Below are 14244 nucleotides of genomic sequence, written 5' to 3' on the forward strand. Positions count from 1 at the left end.
TCAATACCCCCCTCTTAAAAAGCATCGACCCGATGCTGCAAACAAACGAAGTTAATAAACAAAAAAAAAAAAAACTCGTAGCAAAGAAAAGAACAAAAATGACGAAGTTCGTCAGCGTCCGTAAAAGGGTTTAAGGCGCACCACGTGGACCACTTCAGATCGTGCGCGGCGCCGCTGTGAATGCGAAAGGCGTCTGGCACGACCTCATAGTCCAGAGCGCCAATACGTCGGATGACCGTGTAGGGTCCGAAATAGCGTCGGAGTAGTTTCTCACTGAGTCCTCGTCGGCGTATCGGCGTCCAGGCCCAAACACGGTCGCCAGGCTGGTACTCGACGAAGCGTCGTCGGAGGTTGTAATGTCGGCTGTCGGTCCTCTGCTGGCTCTTGATTCGCAGGCGGGCGAGCTGTCGGGCTTCTTCGGCGCGCTGGAGATAGCTAGCGACGTCAACATTCTCTTCGTTAGTTACGTGCGGCAGCATGGCGTCAAGCGTCGTCATCGGGTTCCTGCCGTAGACCAGCTTGAACGGCGTGATCTGTGTTGTTTCTTGCACCGCCGTGTTGTACGCAAAAATTACGTACGGCAGGACCGCGTCCCACGTCTTGTGTTCGACGTCGACGTACATTGCTAGCATGTCGGCGAGGGTCTTGTTCAGGCGCTCCGTGAGACCATTCGTCTGCGGATGGTAGGCAGTTGTCCTCCTGTGGCTTGTCTGGCTGTACTGCAGAATGGCTTGGGTGAGCTCTGCTGTAAAAGCCGTTCCTCTGTCGGTGATGAGGACTTCTGGGGCACCATGTCGCAGCAGGATGTTTTCGACGAAAAATTTCGCCACTTCGGCTGCGCTGCCTTTTGGTAGAGCTTTAGTTTCAGCAAAGCGGGTGAGATAGTCCGTCGCAACGACGATCCACTTATTCCCGGATGTTGACATCGGAAACGGCCCCAAGAAATCCATCCCAATCTGCTGGAATGGTCGGCGAGGAGGTTCGATCGGCTGTAGTAATCCTGCTGGCCTTGTCGGTGGTGTCTTGCGTCGTTGACAATCTCGGCATGTCTTGACGTAACGGGCGACGTCGGCGGTCAGACGCAGCCAGTAATACCTTTCCTGTATTCTCGACAGCGTCCGGGAGAATCCGAGGTGCCCAGCGGTTGTATCGTCGTGTAGGGCGTGCAGTATCTCTGGACGCAGCGCTGACGGTACAACAAGAAGGTAGCTGGCGCGGACTGGTCAGAAGTTCTTCTTCACGAGTAGGTTGTTTTGAAGAGTGAACGAAGATAATCCACGCTTAAATGCCCTAGGGACAACGTCGGTGTGCCGTTCCAAATACTCGACTAGGGCTTTTAGCTCCGGGTCCCGTCGTTGTTGTTGGGCGAAGTCTTCCGCGCTTATTCTGCAAGGAAGGCGTCGTCATCCTCGTCATCTTGCGGCGTTGGGTCAATGGGGGCGCGTGATAGGCAATCGGCATCTGAGTGTTTTCTTCCGGACTTGTATGTTACAGTGATGTCGTATTCTTGTAGTCTGAGGCTCCACCCCGCCAGCCGCCCTGAAGGGTCCTTTAAGTTAGCTAGCCAACACAACGCGTGATGGTCGCTGACCACTTTTAATGGCCTGCCATAGAGGTAACGGCGAAATTTCGCTGTAGCCCAAACAATGGCGAAACATTCCTTTTCGGTTGTAGAATAATTGCCTTCCGCTTTTGACAACGACCGGCTAGCGTCAGCTATCACGTGTTCATGTCCATCTTTTCTCTGGACTAGGACGGCTCGGAGGCCTAGGCTACTGGCGTCAGTGTGTATTTCGGTATCGGCGTGCTCGTCGAAGCGCGCAAGTACGGGCGGCGACTGCATGCTTCGTTTGAGTTCTTGAAATGCGTCGGCCTGCGGCATTTCCCGCTTGAACTCGACGTCACATTTAGTTAGCTTTGTCAGCGCCTCAGTGATGCGTGAAAAGTCCTTGACAAAGCGCCTATTGTAGGCACACATGCCAAGGAATCTGCGCACTGCCTTCTTGTCGGTTGGCTGCGGGAACTTTGCGATGGCAGCTGTCTTCTGTGGGTCGGGGCGTACTCCTGATTTGCTGATCACGTGGCCTAGGAACAAAAGCTCATTGTAAGCGAAACGGCACTTTTCCGGCTTCAGAGTGAGCCCTGATGACTTGATGGCTTCTAACGCTGTCGCAAGCCGCTTAAGGTGATCGTCGTTATTTCCGGCGAAGACAACGACGTCATCCAGGTAAACAAGGCACGTCTGCCACTACAGTCCGGCTAACACCGTGTCCATGACGCGCTGAAACGTTGCAGGCGCCGAGCACAGCCCGAATGGCATGACCTTGAACTCGTAGAGGCCGTCTGGCGTGATGAAGGCAGTCTTTTCGCGATCTCTCTCATCGACTTCTATTTGCCAGTAGCCACACTTGAGGTCCATCGACGAGAAGTATTTAGCGTGGCAGAGCCGATCCAATGCGTCGTCTATCCGTGGAAGGGGGTACACATCCTTCTTCGTGATCTTGTTCAGTCGACGATAATCGACGCAGAAGCGTAGGGTTCCATCCTTTTTCTTTACCAGGACTACAGGAGAGGCCCACGGGCTTTTCAACGGCTGGATGATGTCGTCGCGCACCATTTCGTCGACTTGTTGCCTAATAGCTTCACGTTCTCGCGTCGAAACTCGGTAAGGGCTCTGGCGGAGTGGTCGAGCGCTCTCTTCGGTTATTATGCGATGCTTTGCAACTGATGTTTGTCGAATCCTCGATGACGTCGAAAAGCAGTCTTTGTATTGTCGGAGAAGACTTCTGATCTGTTGCTGCTTACTCATAGGAAGACTTGGATTCACGTCGAAGTCTGGTTCGGGGACAATGCTCATCGGGGTAGATGCGGCTGGATCCGAGAGGACAAAGGCATTGTTGGTTTCCACAATTTCCTCGATGTATGAGATGGTCGTGCCCTTGTTGATGTGCTTGAACTCTTGGCTGAAGTTGGTTAGCATAATTTCCACTTGCCCTCCGTGGAGTAGAGCAATCCCTCTTGCGACGCAAATTTCACGGTCGAGCAGTAGATGTTGGTCGCCCTCGATGACGCCTTCTACGTCAGCGGGTGTTTCAGTGCCGACGGAAATAATAATGCTGGAGCGCGGCGGGATGCTCACTTGATCTTCGAGCACACTCAAGGCGTGGTGACTACGAGGGCTCTCTGGCGGCATCGCTTTATCTTCTGACAGCGTTATTGACTTGGACTTCAGGTCGATGATTGCGCCGTGTTGGTTCAGGAAGTCCATGCCGAGAATGAACACTGTTGGAGGATAACGAAGGTGGCAGGATAAGTCCGGTCGTCAATGGTTATTCTTGCCGTGCAGATTCCAGTCGGCGTGATGAGGTGTCCTCCAGTGGTCCGAATTGGAGGGCCCGCCCATGCAGTCTTAACCTGCTTCAACTGGGCGCCGATGTGACCCCTCATGACGTAGTAATCGGCCCCTGTGTTGACTAAGGCGGTAGCTGCGTGGCTGACGAGAAGCACGTCGAGGTCCGTGGTTCTTTGTCTTGCGTTGCAGTTAGGTCTTGGCGTCGGATCACGGCTGTGTCGTGTTGACCTGTGGCTGGTATGGCACGTCGTCAGGTCGTCTTTCGTCGTCGTATTCTTTCCTTCCCCACTTCGTCGCGACGGCTGCGTGTCGTTATGTTGTCAGCGGCGGAGGATCTTCGTCAGTCCGACGAACAGCAACCGCACCTCCATCGGTTGCTGCTTTTAGTTTTCCGGATATGGGCTCGCTGACCGGGCGCGGGCTGGGCCAGTGTATAGACGCCGCTGCGGCGACAGTTAGCGGCCTGGTGACGGCGAAGAGGATGGTCGTCCAGGGCTCCACTGAGTAGCGGCGAGGTAGTCGGTGATGTCACGAGGGCGTTCATCTTCTCTCGGGCGCTGTGCGTTGACGGAGAAGCCTCGCAACCCCAGGTCGCGGTACGGGCATCGGTGGTACACATGGCCGGCTAGCAGAGCGGGCGGTGGTCGGGCGCGCGCCAAATGTCCGTCTTCCTCGTGTAGGTGCGCTGGGTGACGGGTGGCTGTGCTGGCGGCGGCGGCGGCGGACGACGGAATTGCGGCGTGACAGGGCCCTGGCGTGGTCGCGGAGGGGGACCTTGATGGCGTGCGATGGCGGCGTAGGTCATCGCTTCTAGGTGGGGATAGGGTAACTGCGTTTGCACCTCAGGAACTCCCAGCGATCGCTGAACTGCATCTTTCACGGTGTCAGCGATCGAAGCTACTTGAGCCTGCCAAGAAGGCAAGACCTTGCGCAGTTCTTCGCGCACAGTGGCACTGGTGGTCTCTTGGAGATTAACGGAGCCCAGCGCTTGGATGGCGCTCGGAGGCGTAAGCACTTGGCGGTTATATTTCCTAGTGCGCATTTTTAAAGTTTTCTCAATCGTTGTAGCCTCTGTCAGGAACTCAGCTACGGTCTTCGATGGGTTTCGAATTAGTCCGGCGAAAAGCTTTTGCTTTGCGCCTCGCATCAAGAAACGTACTTTTTTCTATTCGGACATTTCCGGGTCGGCGTGCCGGGAAAGGCGGGTCATCTCTTCTGCGAAAATGGCGATGTTTTCATTGGGTAGTTGGCTTCGGGTTTGCAGCAGAACTTCGGCCCTTTTTTTCGGACAAGGCTCGTGAACGTCCTCAGGAAGTCACTGCGGAACAGGTCCCAAGTTGCAAGGGTGGACTCCCGGTTCTCGAACCAAGTCCTCGCGGCATCTTCCAAGGAGAAGTACACATGTCGTAGCTTATCCTCAGATGTCCAGTTGTTAAAGGTCGAGATCCTTTCGAAGGTTTCGAGCCAGGTTTCCGTATCCTCCGATTTAGCTCCACGGAGGGTAAGGGGCTCCTGGGTTGTTGAAGTACGACGAGTGACACTGGGGCTGCCATTGTGCTTGTCTTGGCCACAATCTTTTTGGTCTTCGTAGGTAGAAGTCCGTGCTCCGGGGGCAGCTGTTGTAGATGACGGCTTGCTCGGTGGTCTGGGACTACCTTGGTGCTCTCTTTGCGGTCCGGGCTTGGATCACGGCTTATCGGGGGCGTCCGGTACATGGATGAAAAGCACCATCACCAGATGTCACGTGGTAGTGACGTTAAAGAACACAGTAGCAATACTGTGAAAGACAAAACTAGCTTTTATTGGGTGAACCTGTGCCCACAAAGACAGGCTACACTTAAAGCACAACGATAGCGGCGAACACAGTTGGCGATCGTCGAAAATCTGATGAGCGGGTCAAGCGCGTCGGCTTTTATAGATCGGTCGTCGAATGTTCCAGAGTAACCGCTGGGACCCGCGTGTCTTCCACAAAGTTCTACGCCATTCGCGTCGCGCATACATGCAATCAGGTTGCACAATTTGTGGGGAAAGACAGCGGATGGAACCATCGATAACATTCCCGAAACTTCCTTTACATGCAGGCGCATTCCGCGCTGTGCGATAACATTTGTTAGGTGGTGAGAAGTGGTAACCCGATAAAGATAACCCGATAACACGAGTCAATATGAAATAAAACTGCTGGCCTAACCTAACCTAAATTAGGTTACGCTACTGTCGTTTGGGATCCATATACCACGAAAGATATTAGGAAACTTGAGATGGTGCACCGAAAAGCGGTCCGTGTAATATTCATTACTGACCAGACAAATGACTCGCCATCAACGTTCATGGCTAGTAATAACATCCGTTTACAACACCGAAGATCAATTGCTAGGTTGAAATTTCCCTACTCACTATAATTTGGTAAATTTAACATTAAACCTGAAACTTACTTATCACACCGAATTTCTAGGCAAACTAGACACACACATGCTCATACTCTTGAACCTTACTTCGCGCGCACAAATTTTTTCGTGTTTTTTTTTTTTTTGCTCGGACCATAAAAGAATAGAATGCGTCTCCCTTACACTTCAAGCCGTGACGCATTGGGCATAACGGGTCGCAAGCTTTTCAAGCCTATCTCCTCCGTCTATAATAAAATTTAGTGTTATTGTATTGTTTCCTGCAGCTTTTCCCCAGGAAATGTCTTGAAAGGCCCTTCGAACTTCAACGCTATATATAAAAGGAGCATCTGTATCCTGTTCATCTCTACTACCAATAACCCAGGTAATGTAAGAACAAATGTCATACAAGGTTGAACAGCTCGCTTCAACGTTGAATTTACGTCAAGCCATACGTTCGAGCAGGGTTTTACGCATAACTGTCACAAGCACATCTATGCACTTAGATTGCGTGAAAGGCACCCTGGTTGCTTAGTGTCTTTGGCGTTGCAATGCTAAGCGCAAGTTGGATGAAATGGTGGACTTGAGATTAAATGGGAATAAATGGTGGCTAATAGGGATGAGATAGTTCAAGTGGCTGGGGAGCTCTATAGAGATTTATACAGTACCAGTAGCACCAGGACAATAATGTGAGAAAGAATAGTCTATAGGAATTTGAAATCCCACGAGTAACGCCGGAAGAAGTCAAGAACGCCTTGGCAGCTATGCAAAGGGGGAAGGCAGCTGGGGAGGATGAGGTAACAGCAGATTTGTTGAAGGATGGTGGGAACATTGTTCTAGAAAGACTGGCCACCCTATATACACAATACCTCATGACCTCGAGCGTACCGTAATCTTGGAAGAACGCTAACATAATCCTAATCCAAAAGAACGGGGACGCCAATGACTTGAAAAATTACAGACCGATCAGCTTACTCTCCGTTGCCTACAAAGTAATCGCAAATAGAATCAGGAACACCTTAGACTTCTGTCAACCAAGGACCAGGCAGGATTCCGTAAAAGCTACTCAACAATAAACCATATTCACCCTATCAATCAGGTGATAGAGAAATGTGCGGAATATAACCAACCCTTATATATAGCTTTCTTTGATTACGAAAAAGCGTTTGATTCAGTCGGAACATCAGCACTCATGGAGGCATTACGGAATCAGGGTGTTGACGAGCCATGTGTAAAAATAGTTAAACATATCTATAGCGGCTCCACAGCCACCGTAGTCCACCATAAAGAAAGCAACAAAATCCCAATAAAGAAAGGCGTCAGACACGGAGATACGATCTCCCCAATGCTATTCACAGAGTGTTTACAGGAGGTATTCAGAGACCTGGAGTGGGAAGAATTGGGGATCAAAGTTGACGGAGAATACCTTAGTAACTTGCGATTCGCTGATGATATTGCCTTGCTTAGTACCTCAGGAGACCAATTGCAATGCATGCTCACTGACCTGGAGAGGCAAAGCAGAAGGGTGGACCTAAAAATTAATCTGCAGAAAACTAAAGTAATGCTTAACAGTCTCGGAAGAGAGCAGCAGTTTAGGATAGGTAGCGAGGCACTAGAAGTGGTAAGGGAATACATCTACTTAGGGCAGGTAGTGAACACGGATCCGGATCATGAGACTGAAATAATCAGAAGAATAAGAATAGGCTGGGGTGCGTTTGGCAAGCATTCTCAAATCCTGAACAGCAGGTTGCCACTATCCCTCAAGATAAAAGTTTATAACAGCTGTGTCTTACCAGTACTCACGTATGAACCTGGAGCCTTACGAAAAGGGTTCTGCGTAAATTGAGGACGACGCAACGAGCTATGGAAAGAAGAATGATAGGTGTAACGTTAAGGGATAAGAAAAGTGCAGATTGGGTGAGGGAACAAACGCGGGTTAATGACATCTTAGTTGAAAGCAAGAAAAAGAAATGGGCATAGGCAGGACATGTAATGAGGGGGGAAGATAACCGATGGTCATTAAGGGTTATGGGCTGGATTCCAAGGGGAGGGCAGTGCAGCAGGGGGCGGCAGAAAGCTAGGTCGGCGGATGAGATTAAGAAGTTTGCAGGGACGACATGGTCCCAATTAGTACATGACCGGGGTAGTTGGAGAAGTATGGAAGAGGCCTTCGCCCTGCTGTGGGCGTAACCAGGCTGATGATCATGATGAAATAGTGACTGCAGCGGCCGCATCTAGACGTTGGGGAAACTGAAAAAACACCCGTGTACTGTGCCTTGGCTGCACGTTATTAAACCCATGGTTGTCGGCATGCTTTTCAGATGGTGAAGTTGGCGCGTAATATTCTAAAACACAACTTAATTTTCAAGTTGTGTCAGAGTGGCACATAGATATCTTGCTAACGTGTTAATATTAGCAATATTGCAACATTGCACGTCCGCGTGAGGCTGGAATAGGTCACCAATGTTGACGTTGATATGATACCAGGCTACTGTAGCATTTCGCATGTTCTACCTTATGCATTGTGCAGTTATGAGATATTTTCATCTTCAATTGATTATTTTTTTATCATGCATGAGATATGTAGGTGCATAGTGGTTTTGCAGCAATTAATATTTTTATGGCGGACACCATGTTCAGTAGCGCTTAGTGCACTTCTCCAGAGATAGGACCTGCTGCAAGTGATATAAAAGCAATGGCCTAAGCATTCGCATGGAGAAAATGTTAATAAATGCGGCAGTTCGCCTAAAGTAAACACAGTTGTGCATAAAAGTAATAAATTTTACGACACCAAATACACAAGACGGCGTCACTGTTTTCATACCACGTGTCCCCAAAAGTGTAAAATCTTTAAGGAGTTGCCATCGCGTATTGGTACCCCTCCCCCCACACACAATATGAGCTGCATAAAAATGACGAACACACCCACGAGCCCGAATGGCGAGATTAGAAATGAAATAGACCTTATACTCTGCGCTAACCCTGGCATCATACAGTTAGCAATATGTAGGCGGGAACATTGGCCTTGTTTTTACCGGGCAGTGGAGTCTCAAAAGCGCTTATGTTCGGCCTCGCTCATGCCTTATTTAGGTATCTACGTTTCTTGCGCCAAAACACAAAACACAAAGTGACAGCACCCCAAACGCTAACAAACTTTTATTTATCGGAAACCGTTAAAGGCACACACGTGTCCGGACATGTTGCTCTGGGGGGGAAATAATGCGCTCACAAGCTCTCGCAGAAACTCCAGTGCACCGGCAACAAGCGTTGCGGGCATATTTGCGCAACGTTATGCTGAGGACCGAAGTGCTGCTATTCAATGGCATGATAACTGCTGAGATTCATCAGCGAAATCGGGACATGAGCATTACATGCATAATTAGAAAGCTAGTTGCGGAACTTATTCATTACCTAATACGGAACGGCAATTTTCCAAGCATATACGCCTGCTTAAGGAATGTATGACAGAACTGCGCTATTGGTCGCATATTACAGCGAAGCTGTTAGATTCTGTTGGTCGGGATCTTTCGGTCTGTGCTCACCCGAAAATAAACGACCACAGAAAATGAGTGCTGTGTCAGTTCCCGCGTAACAAAATTATGATTTCTCGTATATTCGAATTACAATACGATCCTATTATAAATGAAGCTTAGAACGACAGACAGTTGAGCTAGTTGGTGAGGACTCATTAAACAGGTGAGTCGTGCGGACAGGACACAAGAGTAGAGAAGTGGACAACAAGCTTGGCGTTCGTATTGTCCACTTCTCTACTCTTGTGTCCTGTCTGCACGCGTCACCTCTTTTTTGCATAGTGGATCCTATTATGTCTGCAGGTTGTGTGAAAGTCGCAATTTGGAAAATCTTGTGACAATTTTTTTTAGAAGTTGATTGAGTTCAATAAGGTATTTGTGCCAGGCGGAGCTCCTACAAGAATCAGGATGTATGCTGCAATTCCACAAATGAGCGTGCGCGTGACGAACGTGTGCACACGAAGTATTTGTCGTTGAAATGTGGGTGCCTGGACGTTACAGCGGTCGCACAGCCTGTGCTGCGACCGTAATTGACATTGCCGCTAACGCTGTCTAGAAACGGTACGGCAATAACGGCCACTTACGCACACCTCAAACGGCAGTGCGAAAAGTGCCTGCCTCGTCTTTCAATCGCTGCGTAACAGATTTAGGTTTTCTCTTATGAGGCACTAGCGCTTGGCGGCGGGCTTAGAATAATCAGGATATATGTTGGACTTGCTCACACGTGCGCGCTTCACGTACGTCGCTTGTGGTGGTGGCGCTTGTATAACGTCGACAACAGCTTAGCTGTATATCGACTTTCACGCGCTGTTATGGAGGTGGACTGTTTTTTACTTTGTTGTTTTAGTTTCTTACTTACTTTTTACGTTATTCGTGCACGTTGTGCGTTATTCGGTATACGTTATCACTTTGTACGTTATTGTCTTGATAAACCAGCATCTCCACTGTCTGCCAGGGAGATCGGAGGCTTATCAAGTGGAAGAAATTTCGGATTTTTTCAGGTTCTCCCTATTTCATCTTCTGTATTTGGTGGTGAAAATAAAGCAGGGATATAATGATGCAAAATGTCACATTGATGACATTATCAACGGTTTTGTATCCTTCCCGTGCGTGTTTCTTAATTCAGGCTATCAACCTTGCAAACCACCCTCTGAGCACTTTGAATCTATGTTCATACATGAGTGATAAAGGTGGCAGCTACTAGATGAAGTCCAAGTAAACAAGGCGCCTGGCGTATTTGCCGTTATATTAGTACGCGCAGCGCACGATGTCCAACCTGTTGTCCTGTCTCGCCTGGTGGCCCCTGCGATCCGGCGTCTCCTTGTTGTCCTTTGGCACCTGGTGCTCCAATCGCGCCCTTAGCACCTGCCACGCCAGGAGCACCCTGCGAATATGCATTTCAATGTTGTTATTATTTGGTTTGTACACCTGAAGAGACGATTATTCTCAAGCGCATTGTTTTATGTTAGCTGCCTGTTATATATGTTATGAGTCGTGTCACTCCTCACAATCACTTTCATGTATTCTGGGTTCACCGATGTTAGCCAGTCCATGCCAGAGAACGTCGCCGTAATAACGAAGTGCCTTACTAAGTGGTAATTAGTGGGAGATAAGCGCTATGACTTACTGAGACAACAGTGTAAATAATGCAAGAAGCAGCACGGACTTAGAAGTAGTTAAAGCAAACGAGCGGTAAAGAGCCAAAAGAAAAAAAAACGAGAAAAGTACTGATAAAAATATCATGCAGAGCCTACGAACTCATGGAATCGAAGCAATGCGAAGCATTGCAGCGATTCCCAGAGTGTGCAATTGTAAAGCCTCGCCAGATGGGCCACCGTGTTCGTGTAGACGACCATAGTTTTGTGTGATGAAAACAACTCGACGCCGTCAACGGCGATGACATGACGGTGACAACATGATGACTAACCTTTTCATGCACCGGCGAAGAAAATGTACACGTAATACTCTAGCTTGGGCTAGTTGGTTCAGGCCTGAATTAGTAAAGGCAAGGCGCAGAAGACCAGGACTCAAGAAGAAGAACATAAAAGCCGGTCCTGTCGTTTGTCTTCTTCTTCTTGAGTCCTGGTCTTCTGCGCCTTGCCTTTACTAATTCAAAAATTTACACGTTTCGTTACTAAAGCAGCCGGCACTAGAAGTGGTACAATGAGGAATAAAATTAAGTAACGTAACTTACTGCAACGAAAGCACTGGGGATTGTGGACTGATGAAGAAGGGAGGACCGTCTAGCACAGTCTCCCAAAGCACTAGTTGCCACGGAAGACGAACGAGACATACTGACACGCACTAGCATTTGTAAGCAGCTTGCTTCTATACCATGTGATGCTCACGAGAGAGAATGACAAGCCGGTTACATAAACCTCGTCATGCCGTCCGCATCACATTGTCATTTTACTATCGTCATCTGTTCAGAAACGTCCTCCCACTGTCATCATACTGCCTTCGTAATTTCCCTGATGACATTCATTCTTCGCCAGTCTGTCCTAATAACGCTGCCGTCATTCAGTTGTGATTATGCCTCTATCGTCATGGCTTCATTATCAGTGCATCGTAGTCGGAAAGCCCCTGTCATGCATCCATCGTCATACCATCGCCGTCCTACAGCAGTCATGTCGTCGTCCTCAAGCCAGCGTCGTTATACCACCATCATAATTTCTGATTCCGGATATTATTGCCGTTTAAGCAATCTTGAGCAACCTTTGCTAACTTTGGAAATATGTGATGACTTCTAGAAAGCGTTTGATTCTATAAATCATGATACCTTGTTCAGTACGTTAAACCCCAATAGCATACACGACTTTGCACTTGACTCGATTAGGTCATACTAAGGTAATAGACAACAGTTTGTACAAGTAAATAATTTTAAGTCTTAAGCTTGGTTGATCAATGTAGTTGTACGCCAGGGCAGTATATTGCGGAGCGTCATTTTTAACATTTTTGGTAACGATCTACTGAACGTTGACGTTTACACGCGCTATATAGTCTATACCGGTGACACTATGTTATTTTTTATATATTCGCTCTACCGAATGGATTACAAGAGGGAGTGCAGTGTTGAATAAACTGCGCACATGGTCAGTTGATAATGGTTGGACTATTAATTCGGAACAGACTATAGCGGTCGCACTAAGAAAACGCAAATTCCTTTCGAGGATGATTTACCAATGAACAAAGCTACTATTGAATTTGTAAACTCTGTAAAATCTTTACCTGTATTGTTATGATACCATGACCTGGCACAGCCACATAGATTTTCTTGCGATAAGCCTTCACAAATCAATGTAATTCTTTCTTCATTGATCTATTTTGCTGGTTCTATTTAATACCTGATATGTAATTCACCTTTTCTGAGCCCTTTAAATTATTGTTCACTTGTGCGGGGTATGACTTCTGAAACTAACGCGAGAAGATTGTACATACTGCAAAAGAAGGCTCTTCGCACTGTTTACAACTAATCATATCATTTCCCTTCAGCACCCTTACTTTATGAATTTAAAACACCAATGTAAAGGCCTTTTTAAAGTGCTGTTTAACCCATTCTTGTAAAAATGAGGAAAGAGAATTGCAATATAGCCTAATTGCATGGCTAACCTGAAGCAACACAAAGCTCTGCAATACCGGAAAGCCAGAATAATCGCACGCACCAAAATCGCGCACAAAGAACTAATCGCAAACGTTGCGCTCCAGGCTGCCTCGATTGCGAAGTGAAATTCCTGTTAATGAAATTGATATTCTGTCTTGTTCTCCTCCTAATATTATTGCTTTTTTCCCCCTTGTGTCAGTTGTATGCTATTATCTAAGGTTAGAAAGTGCATTCACAGGCGGTGCGTTCTTCCTTTGGTCTTTTTTTAACATCTCCTTTTTTCATCTCGGGTGTTTATATCTGGTGGGTTCTAGCGCTGAATTGTCAGTAATTAGAAAAACTGTTTCCGCTCTGCCGCTCCTTTTATTTTACGGGTATTTGGGGTTAGTCAAACTGCCACGAGCAGCTGTTTTCCCCACTTTCTCTCCGAATTACGGTATTTTGTTTTCTGGGACGAAAGTATAATACTAATGGCCATCTTCGTTACATCGCCTTTGCCCTTCCACTGACGCCATTCCTTCATCGCCTTTCAATCTCCGCCACTACGTCGTCGCCATGCCTTGTGTTGCTTATGGACGGCAGTGGCAAGCGAAGGCGAAAGCAAACTGAACCGATACCGGAGACAGTGTATGTCACATGGAGTCAAAGCAATAAAAGTTTCGGAATTACCACACCAGATTTAAATGCAGCAATTAGTGAGTCACAACATTGCCTAAGGTTATTCGCATTCACGTCGACAGGGATGGTGAGCTGAGTTCTAACACAATATTATTATTATTGGTGTATTGTTCAAACTGTATTTTCTTGCATTTATTGTAAGGATTTTTAATGCTAGTCCCGCACCTATATTTCTTGATTTATTATTTTTTTTTATAGATACTGCATTTCCACATTTCGGGATTTTAGCAGGGTGGGAAAAACAATCAAATACACAATACAACATAGCAAAGTGCAAATAAAAAATGAACAGTGGCAAGTTGTATCAAAGAGCATTCATGTCAAGCACTTACCCAAGCCTTTGCCTAGTAGGATATCCGGTTTAGAAGGTGATTATTTCGGGAAGATAAGTTTTATAGTGTCCTTTATTTAGTTGAAATAAGAATTTCAGTCGGCTGAGGCAATTTCTTTGACTGACTGATGGCAAGTTAGCTCTTGTTATGAAATAATTACCTGGAGTGCTGTTAAAGAAGTTTTATATTCTCTGCACCCTCTCTACCTTATTATCATTAATTTTAGTGTGAGGATTCCAAATAATATAAGCATAATCTAGAGTAGGAAGAACAACCAATTTGTAGGCAAGAAGACGAACTGAGGAAATGGAAAGTTTCAGAGATAGCCTGAAAAAGAACCGCTTGAAGTTTGCAGTTGCAGGTAAACAGT

General features: G+C 47.3%; 1 protein-coding gene across 1 annotated transcript in view; it reads right to left on the reverse strand.

Annotated features, from left to right (window-relative positions):
- The window catches only part of LOC126529915 (uncharacterized), a 934270-nt gene that overhangs the window by 238744 nt on the left and 681282 nt on the right, over positions 1-14244 (reverse strand). The window contains exon 32 of the mRNA XM_050177364.3: positions 10540-10647. Coding sequence (XP_050033321.1) covers positions 10540-10647 — 108 coding nt within the window. The remainder of the gene's footprint in view (positions 1-10539; positions 10648-14244) is intronic.

Source organism: Dermacentor andersoni, chromosome 5, assembly GCF_023375885.2.
Source record: "Dermacentor andersoni chromosome 5, qqDerAnde1_hic_scaffold, whole genome shotgun sequence".
Taxonomy (NCBI): domain Eukaryota; kingdom Metazoa; phylum Arthropoda; class Arachnida; order Ixodida; family Ixodidae; genus Dermacentor; species Dermacentor andersoni.